This window comes from Mobula hypostoma, chromosome 11 (assembly GCF_963921235.1).
Source record: "Mobula hypostoma chromosome 11, sMobHyp1.1, whole genome shotgun sequence".
Lineage (NCBI taxonomy): Eukaryota > Metazoa > Chordata > Chondrichthyes > Myliobatiformes > Myliobatidae > Mobula > Mobula hypostoma.
In genome coordinates, this window is record NC_086107.1 from 1,153,120 (window position 1) to 1,167,750 (window position 14,631).

General features: G+C 44.3%; 1 protein-coding gene across 4 annotated transcripts in view; it reads right to left on the reverse strand.

The window, feature by feature from the left end:
• Nucleotides 1-14,631, reverse strand: part of phrf1 (PHD and ring finger domains 1) — a 225,178-nt gene that overhangs the window by 84,449 nt on the left and 126,098 nt on the right. For all 4 annotated transcript variants that reach the window (XM_063061550.1, XM_063061552.1, XM_063061551.1 and 1 more), the window contains one exon: nt 3,767-3,905. In XM_063061550.1, the coding sequence (XP_062917620.1) occupies nt 3,767-3,905 (139 nt within the window). The remainder of the gene's footprint in view (nt 1-3,766; nt 3,906-14,631) is intronic.

Genomic DNA, 14,631 nt, shown 5'->3' on the forward strand with positions numbered 1-14,631 from the left:
CCAACACTACCCCTTCTCTAGTTGGTACTTCTATATATTGCTGCAAAAAACTATCTTGCATACATTTGACAAACTCCAAACCAGCTAGCCCTTTTACAGAATGGGCTTCCCAGTCCATGTGTGGAAAATTAAAATCTCCACTGGGTTCTCTTCCAGGTAAGGTGGGACCTGTACAAAAGGGACAGTTTGCACCTGAACTGGAGTGCAACTAATATCCTAGTAGGAAAGTTTGTTAATACTGCATGGTGGGGTTTAAACTAGAGTTGCAGAGGGATGGGAACTACAGTGCAGAACAGCTAGTGGAGAGGTTGTGGAGACAGATGGTAATCTTGGTTGTGGTAATCTTGCGACATAGGGGACTGCAGAGTTTTGCTTCCAAATAAGCTTAATGCCTTCTATGCTCACTTTGTTCACCAGAACAGGGAGGAACCATCGTGCACCCCATGTCTCTCGATGATCTTTTGGTCTCAGTATCTGAAGACAACATGCAGGCTGCCTTCAAGAGTGAATCCATGGAAAGCATCTGGTCGGGACAGAACACCTGGCTGAGAACTGAAGACTTGCATCGGCCAAATGGCCGGTATATTCAATGGCCGATATCTTCATCCTCTCACTCTGGCAGTGTGTGATAACCACCAGCTTCAAGCAGGCTTCAATCATACCGATGTCCAAGAAGAGTGCGGTAATCTGTCTAAATGACTATCGCCCAGTGGCACTTACATCCAGAGTGATGAAGTGTTTTGAGAGGCTGGTGTTGAAACGCATCAGCTCCTGTCTGAATGGTGACTTGGATCCACTCCAATTTGCCTACTGAAGCAACAGGTCTACAGCAGATGCTATCTTGTTGCCTCTTCACAAAACCTTGGAATTCTGGACAGCAAAGATGCATACATCAGGATGCTCTTTATCGATTACAGCTCAGCATTTAATACCATCATCCCTTCAAAACTAATTAGTAAACTCCAAGAGATGGGCCTCATCACCACCTTGTGCAATTGGCCCTTGGATATCCTCACCTGCAGACCCGTCAGTTCGGATTGACAATCTCCCTCAGTACAGGAGCACCACAGGATTGTGGGCTTCGACCCTGCTCTAACTTGCTTTACACCATAACTCTGTGGCTAAGTACAGTTCCATCACCATATATAAGTTTACTGATGACACCATTGTGGGCTGTATAAAGGTGGTGATGAATCCGCATGCAGGAGAGAAACTGAAAATTTGACTAAGTGGTGTAATAACAACAACCACTCACTCAATGTCAAAAAGACCAAGGAACTTCAGAATAGTAGACTTCAGGAGAGGGAAATCAGAGGTCATGAGCCAGTAATCATTGGAGGATCAGAAGTAGAGAGGGTCAGTAGCTTTAAATTCCTGGGTGTCACCATCTCAGAGGATCCATCCTGAACATGTCATATAAATATAATTGTGAAGAAAGTACGACAGTCCCTCTACTTCCTCAGGAGTCTGTGGAGATTCAGCATATCATCAGAAACCTTGGCAAACTTCTATAGATGTGTGGTGGAAAGTGTGCTGACTGGCTGTATTATGGCCTGGTATGGGAACACCACTCTGAGTAGAAAATCCTACAAAAGGTAGTGGATTCAGCCCAATACGTCATGGGTAAATCCTTCCCGACCATTGAGCACATTTACATGAAATGCTCTCGTTGAAATGCAGCATCCATCATCAAAGATTCTCACCACCCAGTCCGTGCTCTTTTCTCGCTACTGCAATCAGGTAGAAGGTACAAGGGCCTCAGGACTCGCACCAGCTTCAAAACCATTTACTACAGCTTAACCATCATGCTCTTGATCAAAAGGGGACAACTACACTCATTTAAGGAATCTTATTATTATTTCATGCTTGTTATTTATTTATAATCTGCACTTGCACAGTTTTACTGTTTATAGTTGATGTTTACAGTTTACCTATCCCATTACAGTTACTGTTCGATAGGTTTGCTAAGTATACCCACAGAAAAAGAATCTCAGGGTTGTATGTTGTGACATGTATGTACTCTGATGATAAATTTTACTTTGAACTGTGACCTCAGACAAAGTCAGGAATCAAAAAGTTGAGCATGGTGCAACTAATGCCCATATATTTCAATGCAAGAAGTATCATACAAAAGCTGGGTGAGCTCAGGGTGTGGAGCAACACCTGAAATTATGACATTGTAGGCATAGTTGCTGGAGGGGCAGGACTGGCAGCTCAATATTACCGGGTTCCATTCTTTTAAATATGACAGAGGAGGAGAGCTGGTGTTACCAGTCAGGGGAAATGTCACAGCAGTGCTTTGTCAGGATAAACTGGAGAACTCGTCTAGTGGGGCATCATGGGTGGAACTGAGAAGTACGAAAGGTATGACCCCCAATATACAGGAGGCAACACTGGGACCGGATACAGTAGATGACCCCGACAGACACACAGGTGAAATGTCACCTCACCTGGGAGGTCTGTTTGGGTCCCTGAATGGTAGTGAGGGAGAAGGTGCAGGGGCAGATGTAGCACTTGTTCTGCTTATAAGGTGAAGTGCCAGGAGGGAGATCAGTGGGGAGGGATGAATGGACAAGGGCGTCTCGTAAGGAGCGATCCCTGTGGAAAGCAGAAAGTGGGGAGGAGGGAAAGATGTGTTTGGTGGTGGGATTTCTCACACATTTCTTACTGTAATTCTAGTTTATTATGTATTGCAATGTATTGTTGCCGCAACAAAAATGTTCACAATATATGCCAGTGACATTAACCCTAATACTGATTCTGATGCATGCTGCATTAATACAGCCCTTGCTGCTCATCCTTGTACACTTCCATCAGAACTCCCCTCTTGTCTACTAAACAAGCTAGATACGTCAATATTTGAAAGGTCCAAAACTGAACGCAGAATACAGGGTTGATGGCAGGATTCTTTGCAGTGTAGTGGAACTGAGATATCTTGGGGTCCACTTCCATAGAACCCTCACAGTTACCACACAAGTTGATAGGGTTGTTAAGAAGGCATATGGTGTTCAATGTTCAAAGTAAATTTATAATACATATATTTCATTATATCCTACCCTGAGATTCATTTTCTAGTGGGCATGCATGAGTGTGTTGTTGTTCATTAGTTGGAGGATTGAGTTCAAAAGCCACGAGGTAATGTTGTAGCTCTATAAAACTCTGGTCAGACTAGACCACACTTGGAATATGGTGTTCAGTTCTGGTTGACTCATTATAGGAAGAATGAAGAAGCCTTAGAGAGGGTGCACAGGAGATTTACCAGTATGTTGAATGGATTAGAGTGTACATTTTATGAGGAACCAAGAAGGAAGAGAGAGAAAGGTTAGATTGATCTTGGAGTAGGTTAAAAGGTCAGCACATTATGGGCTGAAGTATCTTAATGGTACTGAAGTGTTCTATGTTCCATACCAGTTAGAAATTCAACTGGTCAGTCCCCCCTCTGCTTTTAGCACCTAGGCCACTAATCATAAATATATCTATCTTAGTTTTAAATATACTCAATGACTTAGCCTGCACAGCCATCTGTGGCAATGAACTCCAGATTCAGCTCCCCCTGGCCAAAGAAATTCCGCATCATCTCTGCTTTAAATGGACATCCCTCTATTCTGTGGCTGTGCCTTCTGGTCCTAGACTCTCCCACAATAGGAAACATCGTCTCCAGATCCACTCTGTCTAGGTCTGTCACCCTGTAATACTACTGTGGGTGATGCAGCAGGGCCTGGACTAGTTGCCCTTTGTGCGTGTGCATCAAGCTGGACACCCTTACCTGTCCTTTTCCTACGTTTCTTTGTGCTTCGAACTCGAGGGGTGAGGGGCCGGTGGTATACAGCCGTATTTAAGCCAGCAACAACACTCTCGATGGTTTCATCCAGCAAGCTTGCATTCATCAGGTACTGTGGAACGTCCTGCAGGTAGAAAAGATGGCATTGTTACAGCCTGAGCTTAATTACACTTGGCTGGGCTTGTTCAGCTGCAACCAGTAAACTCACCTCATTTCTATGTAATAGAAACAAAAGAATACGAGTCAGGAATTTACAGCACAAGCAAGCCATTCTCATACGCCAGCTATCCCAACAGGCAAAATCCGTTAACTACTCTGATAATGGAGATGATCTTCGAGAAACACAAGCCAGGCAAAATCTGTTGTTCATTATTTTATTTATTTAAAAGGCGGGAGGAGAGAAAGCAGGGTTAAATAGGGGCCGTGGACAATTCTGATCTGATGGAAAGGGACGTGAAAGCACAGAGGAACATCTGGAGAAATTTCTGAAACGCTCGTTCGCTGTTGTCGTTACTGCGCGGTTGGGAATCTTTTGGAGGGAAGGCCTCAAAATCCCCGGCTTTGCCTGCCGTTGGCGACCGAGAAGGAGGTTGAACCGTTCGGACAGAGATGGTGCACAGTACTCGGTGTCGGAAAGTTGATCAGAGCTCGAAGTTTTCGGATGACTCAGAGTTGGACCGTGGTCGGGTATGGCAGGGAGAGTTTTTCTTCCTTCTCCCGTCTGCGTGAGATGTGGGACATTTGAGAGACTTTGAACTTTTACTGTGCTCACGGACTTCTTCATCAAGTTATCGTATTCTTGCACTGTTGTAACCGTATGTTATAATTATGTGGTTTTGTCAGTTTTTCAGTCTTGGTTTGTCCTGTGTTTTGTGATATCACACTGGAGGAAATATTGTATCATTTCATAATGCGTTCATTACTAAATGACAATAAAAGAGGACTGCGTGTCTTCATAATCTAAAAAAATTTTTAAAAAATTATTCATTCGGATACAGCTTGGAATAGGCCCTTCCAGCCATTCGAGCAAGGCTACCCCACAATCCTCCAATTCAACCCTAGCCTAATTATGGGACAATTTACAATAACCAATTAACTTACCAACCGGTATGTCTTTGGAGGAAGCTGGAGCACTCATGCAATGCTCTAGCTTTATAAGACACTGGTCAGGCCGCACTTGGAGTATTGTCAACAGATTTGGGCCCCACATCTCAGAAAGGATGTGTTGTCACTGGAGAGAGTCCAGAAGAGGTTCACGAGGTTGATTCTGGGAATGAAGGGGTTAACATTTAGCAGCTTTGGGCCTGTAATCACTGGAATTTAGAAGAATTCGGGGGATCTCATTGAAACCTACCGAATGTTGAAAGGGCTAGATAGGGTGGATGTGGAGAGGATGTTTCTTCGGGTGGGTTTATCCAGAACTGGAGGGCACAGCCGCAAAATTGATGAGTGACCTTTTAGAAAAGAGGTGAGGAGTAATTATTTTAGCCAGAGAGTGGTGGATCTGCGGAATGCTCTGCTGCAGACTGCGGTGGAAGCCAAGTCCATGGGTATAGTTAATGCAGAAGTTGATTGCTTCAGAGCGTCAAAGGATATGGCAAGAAGGCAGGTGTATGGGGTGGAGTGGGATCCGGGATCAGCCATGATGGAATGCCAGAGCAGAGTCGAAGGTCTGAAATGGCCCAATTTTGCTCCTGTCTTATGGTCTGATCACCTCTGATGCCCTTACTATTGAAGAACCGATCAAGCTTAATGGATGGCACGGTAGTGTAGTGGTTTGCGCAATGATATTACTGCTCAGAGAGTTCCTGAGTTCGGAGTTCATTTTAGTATTACTAAAACTTACTTTACCTATCTTGGTAATAAAATTACTAAAAATTTTATGGATCTCTATAAATATTTTTTTCCATTAATTGACTACACCAAACAAATGCTTTCTAAATGGTCGCCTATGACACTGTCATTAATAGGTCAAATTAATGCTATTAAAATGATAGTTTTACTGAAATTCTTATATATATTTCAGGCAGTTCCTTCCTTTGTTCCTAAAAAGTTCTTTGACAGAATAGATTCTATAATCTTATCTTATATTTCCATAAACCATAGAACCATAGAAACTACAGCACAGAAACAGGCCTTTTGGCCCTTCTTGGCTGTGCCGAACCATTTTCTGCCTAGTCCCACTGACCTGCACACGGACCATATCCCTCCATACACCTCCCATCCATGTATCTGTCCAATTTATTCTTAAATGTTAAAAAAGAACCCGCATTTACCACCTCCTCTGGCAGCTCATTCCATACTCCCACCACTCTCTGTGTGAAGAAGGCCCCCCTAATGTTCCCTTTAAACTTTTCCCCCCTCACCCTTAACCCATGTACTCTGGTTTTTTTCTCCCCTTGCCTCAGTGGAAAAAGCCTGCTTGCATTCACTCTATCTATACCCATCATAATTTTATATACCTCTATCAAATCTCCCCTCATTCTTCTACACTCCAGGGAATAAAGTCCTAACCTATTCAACCTTTCTCTGTAACTGAGTTTCTCAAGTCCCGGCAACATCCTTGTAAACCTTCTCTGCACTCTTTCAACCTTGTTTATATCCTTCCTGTAATTTGGTGACCAAAACTGAACACAATACTCCAGATTCGGCCTCACCAATGCCTTATTTTAAACAATGAAAATCCTAGATTGAGTAAACCCTTTTGCAGAAATTAAAAAAGGATGGTGGTATGGCTTTGCCAAATTTTAGAATGTACTATTGGGCAATTAATGATTGATGGATTCACTATTCAGAGATACATGAATGTCCTTCATGGTTGGATTTGGAGGAAAACTCGGTGAAGGGGCTCTCTTTGGCCTCTTTACTGGGAGCTCCTCTTCCCTTTTTGTTTTCTAAGATTAGTAGACAAGATTTTAATCCCATTATTAAACATACATTAAGAATTTGGTTTCAGTTTTGTAGATTTTTTGAGTTAAATAATTTTATTCTTTCCAGTAATATCCATCTCAATTACTTTTTTAAACCATCAATTTTGGATAAGGCCTTTTTAATTTGGAAAACCAAGGGAATAATAACTTTTTCACATTTGATTTTAGGGGACTGTTTAATGTCTTTTTCTCAATTAGTGGATAAATATGATTTATCTAATGTACACTTTTTTAGCTATTTACAAATTAGGAATTCTTTACATGGTTTGTTGCCAAATTACCCTTTTGCTTATCCACCTAATATGACAGATGCTCTCTTTCAGTTTAAACCATTTCAGAAAGGGTTGATAACTGTAATCTATAAACGGTTATTGAAGTCACGAATGATATCAAATGATAAAATTAAATGTGCTTGGGAATCGGAATTTTAAGAGTCATTTTCAGATAGTCAATGGAGTAAACTTTTTCATTTGGTTAATAACTGATCTATTTGTGCCCCTCATTCCTTGATACAGTTCAAGGTAGTGCATCGGGCCCATGTCAAAGGATAAACAAGCACGTATTTTTTCCAATATCAATCCTATTTGTGACAGATGTGATATTGAGGTGGCCACTTTAACTCATATGTATTGGTCTTGTATAAAGTTAAATAACTTCTGGGGAGATGTTCTTAAAATGCTATCAAAAGTCTTGGATCAGGATCTCTCCCCGTGAACTGCATGTGTTTTCCCTGGTTTCCTCCCACAGACCGAAGACAAACCAGTTTGCAGGTTAACTGGACATTGTAAATTGTCCTGTGGTTCAGCGAGGGTTAAACAGGTGTGTTGTTGATTACTAACTGGGCATTGTAAATTGTCCTGTGGTTCGGCGAGGGTTAAACAGGTGCGTTGTTGATTGCTAACTGGGCATTGTAAATTGTCCTGTGGTTCGGCGAGGGTTAAACAGGTGCGTTGTTGATTGCTAACTGGGCATTGTAAATTGTCCTGTGGTTCGGCGAGGGTTAAACAGGTGCGTTGTTGAGCCATGCGGCTCATTGGGCTGGAAGGACCTGTTCCCGCCATAATGCTAAATAACTATTTTAAACTCAAATGAAAATCAACATATATTTATGAAGTGTAAGTAAATTTGACAAGTTTGGTAGAGTTCTTTCTGGATGTAACAAGCAGATATGATATTTTAGAATAGTTGTCGCAATGTCTTTACTTATGACCGAATTTCAAATGAGGGTCACAGTTAGTTGCAAGAAAAATAAGGTTATGATAGTAGGCCATTTTAACTTTCCACATACTGACTGAGGCTCCCATACTGTAAAAGGGATGAATAGGATAGAATTTCTTAAACACGTTCAGGAAAGTTCCCAACTAGACAGAGAGTACAATACTGGATCTATTAGAGAAAGAGACAGTGCACAAGGCTGAAGTTTGTGTAGGGTGATCATAAGTCCATTCTTTTCAAAGAAAACCACAGGAAAGGATAGGTCTGGTGTTCAAGTTGTGAATCTAAATGAGAGAAGGGCCAATTTTGAAAGCATCAGAAAGGATCTGGCATGTGTAGATTGGGATAAGTTGTTTATTGGCAAAGGGATGCTTGCTAGGTGGGGGACATTCAGATACACAATATTGAGAGTATAGAGTTTATATTTCCTGTCAGAATAAAAGGCAAGGATAACAGTTTTAAGGAACCTTGGTTTTTAAGAGATTTTGAGGCCCTAGTTAAAAAAGGTGTATAGCATATAAAAACAAAATGAGGTCCTTGAGCAGTATAAGAATTGCAAGAGAACACTTAAGAAGGAAATCAGGATGGGCAAAAGAAAGCATGGTGTTGCTTTAGCTGGCAAGTTGAAGGAGAATATCAGGCTTCTACAGATATATTAAGAACAAAAGGATAGTAAGGGACAAAATTGGTCCTCCAGAAGATCAGAGTGGTCATCTATGCATGGAGCTGAAAGAGATGGGGGAGATCATAATTGGATTTTTTGCACCTGTATTTACTTGGGAGACGTTATGTCCATGGTAGGTCATGTCTAACCATGAGTTTTTAGAGAATTTTTTGAGGAAGTTGTTAAGAAAGTTGATGAAGGCAAGGCAGTGGATGTTGTCTGTAAGGACCTCAGCAAGGCATTTAACAAGGTCCCACATGGTGGCTGGTCAAGAATTTTCAGTTGCTTATGTGACGAGAATACACATAAAATTAAGATGTTTGCTGGCCTGGGTTAGCATCAGTGACATCAGCAAGTGGTCTGCCACCTGTCCTCAGGGGAAGGAGAGATAAGGAACAATGGAGCAGCGTCTGGAGATGTGTAATGAAGGGACGGGGGAGAAAGAGCTGTCTGGAGCGGCTCCCCCCTTTGAACCTTGAACTGTTTGAAGTATGGACAGGCGATACCCCAGCAGGGGGATAAAAAGGGACCGGTTCGCTAAGGCAGGACACACGCCACCCGAGGTAACGAGACCCTGGAAGCGGTGCGCCTCTCACGAGTGGGTGAGAAGTACCAGACAACGACCAGGGTGGAAAAGTACGATCAGCGGGAACCCGGTGTGTGTCCGCCCTTGCCTGGGTGCCGGGTTCACTGCAGAGGATCGACCGCATCTGGAGGAGGGGTCACAGTCGGTGACCTCAGGTGACATCACCAAGGACCCGCCCAAAAGTTGCTTGTGAGCTATCTCGCCGGTCTGTGAGTGAAGCCGTGTCTGAATGATCAGTTGTTCCTGTTCTATCTCTCTCTTCCCCCACGTTGTCCATCGCCATGGCAACGATTACTGCAAACTGAACTTTGAGTCACGTTGAAATTTGGTCATTTACCCCTAGACAACGATAGAGCTTGATTGATGCTGTTATCTTAATTCTATGCACATGTGTGTTTATCATCGCTGAACTGTTGCATTTATTATCCTTTCGATTACTGTGTTGCTTGTTTCTTTAATAAAACTTTCTTAGTTCTAGTACTCCAGACTCCAACTGAGTGATCCATTTCTGCTGGTTTGGCAACCCAGTTACAGGGTACGTAACATAAGTGGGGGCTCGTCTGGGATTTTGAACGCTAAATTTGGGACGGAGTAAATTGATTGGGTTAAAATTCCCGAAAGAAAGAAAAGACAAACAGTAGAAATGGAGGCTGAGGAATTTATAAAGGCGCCGACCTTGGAGGCATTAGAGGATGCCAGGAAATCGGAATTGATAGCTGTGGCAAAACGGTTGAATCTTGCTAAGGTGAAGTCGACAATGAGGAGAGAGGAGATACACAGAGCTATTGTAGAGCACTATATATCTAAAGGTGTGTTTCCCCAAGGTGAGCTGGAGGTGGTGTCTATTGAAAAACCTGTTGGTGACGCGGTACAGGTACAGCTTGAAAAACTGAGACTCGAGCACGAGTTCCGGGTACGGCAGTTAGAACACGAAGAGAGAGAAAGACAGTTGGAGAGAGAAGAGAAAGAGAGGGAATGGGAGCGAGAAGAGAGAGGGAAACAGAGGGAAAGGGAATTTGAGCTGGAGAAGTTAAAGATAAGGGCAGAGCAGGGGCTCGTGCCGAACCAAGGTGGAGGGTTCCGGGCGACCCAGGAGGTTAGGCTGGTTCCCCCATTTGACGATACCGACGTGGATCGGTACTTCCTCCACTTCGAAAAAGTGGCTATAAGTCAAGAATGGCCGAGGGATAAGTGGGTTGTTTTACTTCAGAGTGTACTGAAAGGGAAGGCCCAAGAAGCTTACTCAGCTTTGTCCGCGGAAGATGCCCAGAGGTATGAGGTGGTGAAGGAGGCCATCCTCAGGATTTATGAGTTGGTCCCGGAGGCATACCGGCAGAGGTTCCGGAATGCGAAGCAGTGGGACCGCACGTATTTGGAGTTTGCCCGTGAGATGCAGACATATTGTGAGCGTTGGTGCGCCACGAAGGGGGTAGAGGGGGATTATGACAGACTGCTACAACTGATTCTGATTGAGCAGTTTAAAGGTTGTGTCCCTGAGGGTATGAGACCCTACCTCGATGAGAAAGAGGCAGCCACGTTAGCCGCAACTGCTAAGTTAGCGGATGAGTATGCGTTGACGCATAAAATGAAGTTTGCCCCGAGTAAAGGCTACCAGAAGGGTAGTCAGGATGGCGGGGAGAGTCCGCCGGAAAAGTCAGAAAGTAAGCCGGGGACTAGTGAAAAGGATAAGGTAGAGCGGGAGCAGTCTGGTAGGAAGTCTCCTGGGGTCGTCTGTTATAATTGTGGGAAAGTCGGACACTTTGCGTCCAGGTGCTTTGCCCCAAGGAAGGAGACGGGGAAAGGAAAAGCGGAAATTTTGAATGGCTGTATTGAGCTGTTAAGCGAACCGCTAGGGAAGGACAGGTCTGAAAAAGTCCAGGAAGGGCGCGAGAGGTTTATCTCGGCCGGACTGGTGTCAGTGAAGGAGAGGTTAAAACCAGTTCCAGTGCGGATCTGGAGAGACACGGGAGCGTGTCAGTCACTAATACTGAAGAGTGTATTAGAGTTTAGCTCAGAGACCCAGACTGGGGAGGTAGAGGTCAAAGGTGTTGGGGAAGGGACAGAGTCAGTCCCTTTGCACCAGATACATTTGCAGAGCAACCTGGTCTCTGGACTAGTCACGATCGGGGTGAGGTCCGAATTACCGATGAAAGACGTGGAAGTCTTGCTCGGTAATGACATCGCCGGAGGAATCGTGTTCCCAGTCGTGAGATTGACAGGTCAGCCTGCCAGCATTGAGGCCCCATCCATGGACTCACAGGTTCATCACGAGCCCGCGATAGTGAATTTAGCTGAAACATTTCTGCCAACCTTGTATGAGACAGGGTGTAGTGAGATAAGAGGTAGTGAGGGAGCTGGGACGGACGTAGCAGTAGCCAGGAAAGAATTTGTGCAGACGCAGGAGCGAGACGAGGGGCTGATGGTTTTTGCCGAGACAGCTCTCTCTGACACAGCTTTAACAAGGGAACTAGTAGGCTATTGTGCGGATGAGGAAGTGCTAAGGAAGAAAGGGAAATCAAGGACAGTATCCGCAGATGAGGAGTGGGGGGTGGTGCAAAAGAGTTATGGGGATGAGGTTTTTAACATGGTCCACGAGGTACCCCCCGGTGGACATTTTGCGGTGCTGGAGGAAACAGTTGGTGGAATCATGAAAGAGATTTACCGGCTGCCCAGGGGGAAAAATGTTATTGATCATGACCGACGCGAACTGAGACGGTCACCGGTTTTTGATATATTAACAAACCTAGTCGGTGTTAGCGTGGAAATCAATGAAGCTAGGGGCCCCCTGATAAGAGGAAAAAAACATTTTGAAAAGATTAGTATGGGATCGATCAGATGGGAGAAGGCTATTGTTTTGGCCAGGTCTACTGATAAGGTCTCTCCCTTAATCCCCGAACAAAGCAAATCTTTAGAAGAAGTAATTAGACGACTCGCACCCATGTGTTTGATTGTCCCGAGGAAATGCAAAGAACTGGGACGTTGGGTGACGTCTGTTACAATAGGGCAGCCTAGTAAAGAACACTCATATATATTGAGTAATTCAGTGACTAAAGGGCTGATGAACACAGAGGTGTGTATTGGCAATTTAATACGGCTGTCTGAAGCCAGCCTGATAGTGAACCTTGAAAAAAATGAATTCGGCCAAACGAGGGTCACTTACCTGGGAATTGTGGTGACACAGGGGCAGCTGGCAGCGATGCAAGCTACAGTGCAGGCTATCGCTGACCTCCCAACCCCGACAGACAAGAGGGCCCTCAGAAGGCTCTTGGAGATGGTGGGGTACTGCAGGAAGTTTTGCAATAACTCTGCGGTCAATACCCGTCCCCCTCCTACTAAGCCCTTGCGAGAGAAAACTGAGTCGGAATGGGACGACCCTTGTTATTGTGGCCCGGGAAAAAGCCAAATGAGAGGTTACATTGATCGCAATTCATCAGTGTTTTTGGCCACTATGAAGTTTGCTGAGTTGGAGCCTGGTCTAAGGGATTATTAATAACACGTGTAAAAGGAACAGAAAATGTGATGACTGTCTGTCAAGGTGTTGACAGCTTCAAATTCTTTGTATTAGCCAATAGCTGATAAAGATGTATATTTGTGTATGTATCAAATAATGTATTCATGTTTGTAATTTTTACCTCCTGGTAAAAATCCTTAAAGGGGGGAAGTGTGACGAGAATACGCATAAAATTAAGATGTTTGCTGGCCTGGGTTAGCATCAGTGACATCAGCAAGTGGTCTGCCACCTGTCCTCAGGGGAAGGAGAGATAAGGAACAATGGAGCAGCGTCTGGAGATGTGTGATGAAGGGACGGGGGAGAAAGAGCTGTCTGGAGCGGCTCCCCCCTTTGAACCTTGAACTGTTTGAAGTATGGACAGGCGATACCCCAGCAGGGGGATAAAAAGGGACCGGTTCGCTAAGGCAGGACACACGCCACCCGAGGTAACGAGACCCTGGAAGCGGTGCGCCTCTCACGAGTGGGTGAGAAGTATCAGACAACGACCAGGGTGGAAAGGTACGATCAGCGGGAACCCGGTGTGTGTCCGCCCTTGCCTGGGTGCCGGGTTCACTGCAGAGGATCGACCGCATCTGGAGGAGGGGTCACAGTCGGTGACCTCAGGTGACATCACCAAGGACCCGCCCAAAAGTTGCTTGTGAGCTATCTCGTCAGTCTGTGAGTGAAGCCGTTCTGAATGATCAGTTGTTCCTGTTCTATCTCTCTCTTCCCCCACATTGTCCATCGCCATGGCAACGATTACTGCAAACTGAACTTTGAGTCACGTTGAAATTTGGTCATTTACCCCTAGACAACGATAGAGCTTGATTGATGCTGTTATCTTAATTCTATGCACATGTGTGTTTATCATCACTGAACTGTTGCATTTATTATCCTTTCGATTACTGTGTTGCTTGTTTCTTTAATAAAACTTTCTTAGTTCTAGTACTCCAGACTCCAACTGAGTGATCCATTTCTGCTAGTTTGGCAACCCAGTTACGGGGTACGTAACACTTGGCATTCATAATGAATTTGAAAATTGGATTAGATGATAACTTGATGGGAGAAGCCAGAGAGTGGTTGTAGATGGCTGCCTCCCTGATTGGAAGCCTGTGACTTATGGTGTGCCGCAGGGATTGGTGCTGGGTCTGTTGTTGGTTGTCATCCATATCAATGATGGATGATAATGTGGTTAGTTGGATCAGTAAATTTTCAGAAAATACCAAGATTGGGTGTGAGAAGGCAGGGAGGGGTGAGTATATGGAACAAGTTTCCAGAGGAAGTGGTTGAGGCAGGTACAATGGAATCACTTAAGAAACACTTGGATAGGTACGTGGAAGGGTGGGGCTTTGAAGGATATTGGACAAATGCAGGATTTCATGCATAGCTGGGAGGACACCATGGATTGTTTAGGCTGAAGAACCTGTATCTGTACTGTATTGATCTGTGACTATGACTGTGCATAGTCTGCTTCATTAGGGTCACATTTAAGGTGGCTGGTGAAGGAAGATGGTAAAAGACCACTTTTGATGGCTCTGGGCCTATAGTCACTTAAGTTTAGAAGGATAAGGTAGAATCTCATTGAAGCCTATTGAAATTTGAAAGGTCTAAACAGAGTGAATGTGGAGAGGGTATTTCCTATAGTGGGGAGTCTGGGCCCAAAAGGCTCAATCTCAAAGGTACGGTGCATTGAGAACAGAGATGAGGAGGAATATCTTTAGCCAGAGAGTGCTGAATCTGTGGAATTAATCTGGAGGTCCAGTCAATGGGCATATTTAAAGTAGAGGTTGATAGGTTCTTGGATAATCAGTACAACAAAGGTTACGGAAACAAGGCAGGAAAATGGGATTGCAAGGGATAATAAATCATCCAAGTGGCCTAATTCTGCTCCAATGTCTTATAGTCTTATAAATGAGGAAGTGCACACAGATGAGTGTCTCTCACCTGCTTCTACTTCTGATCTTC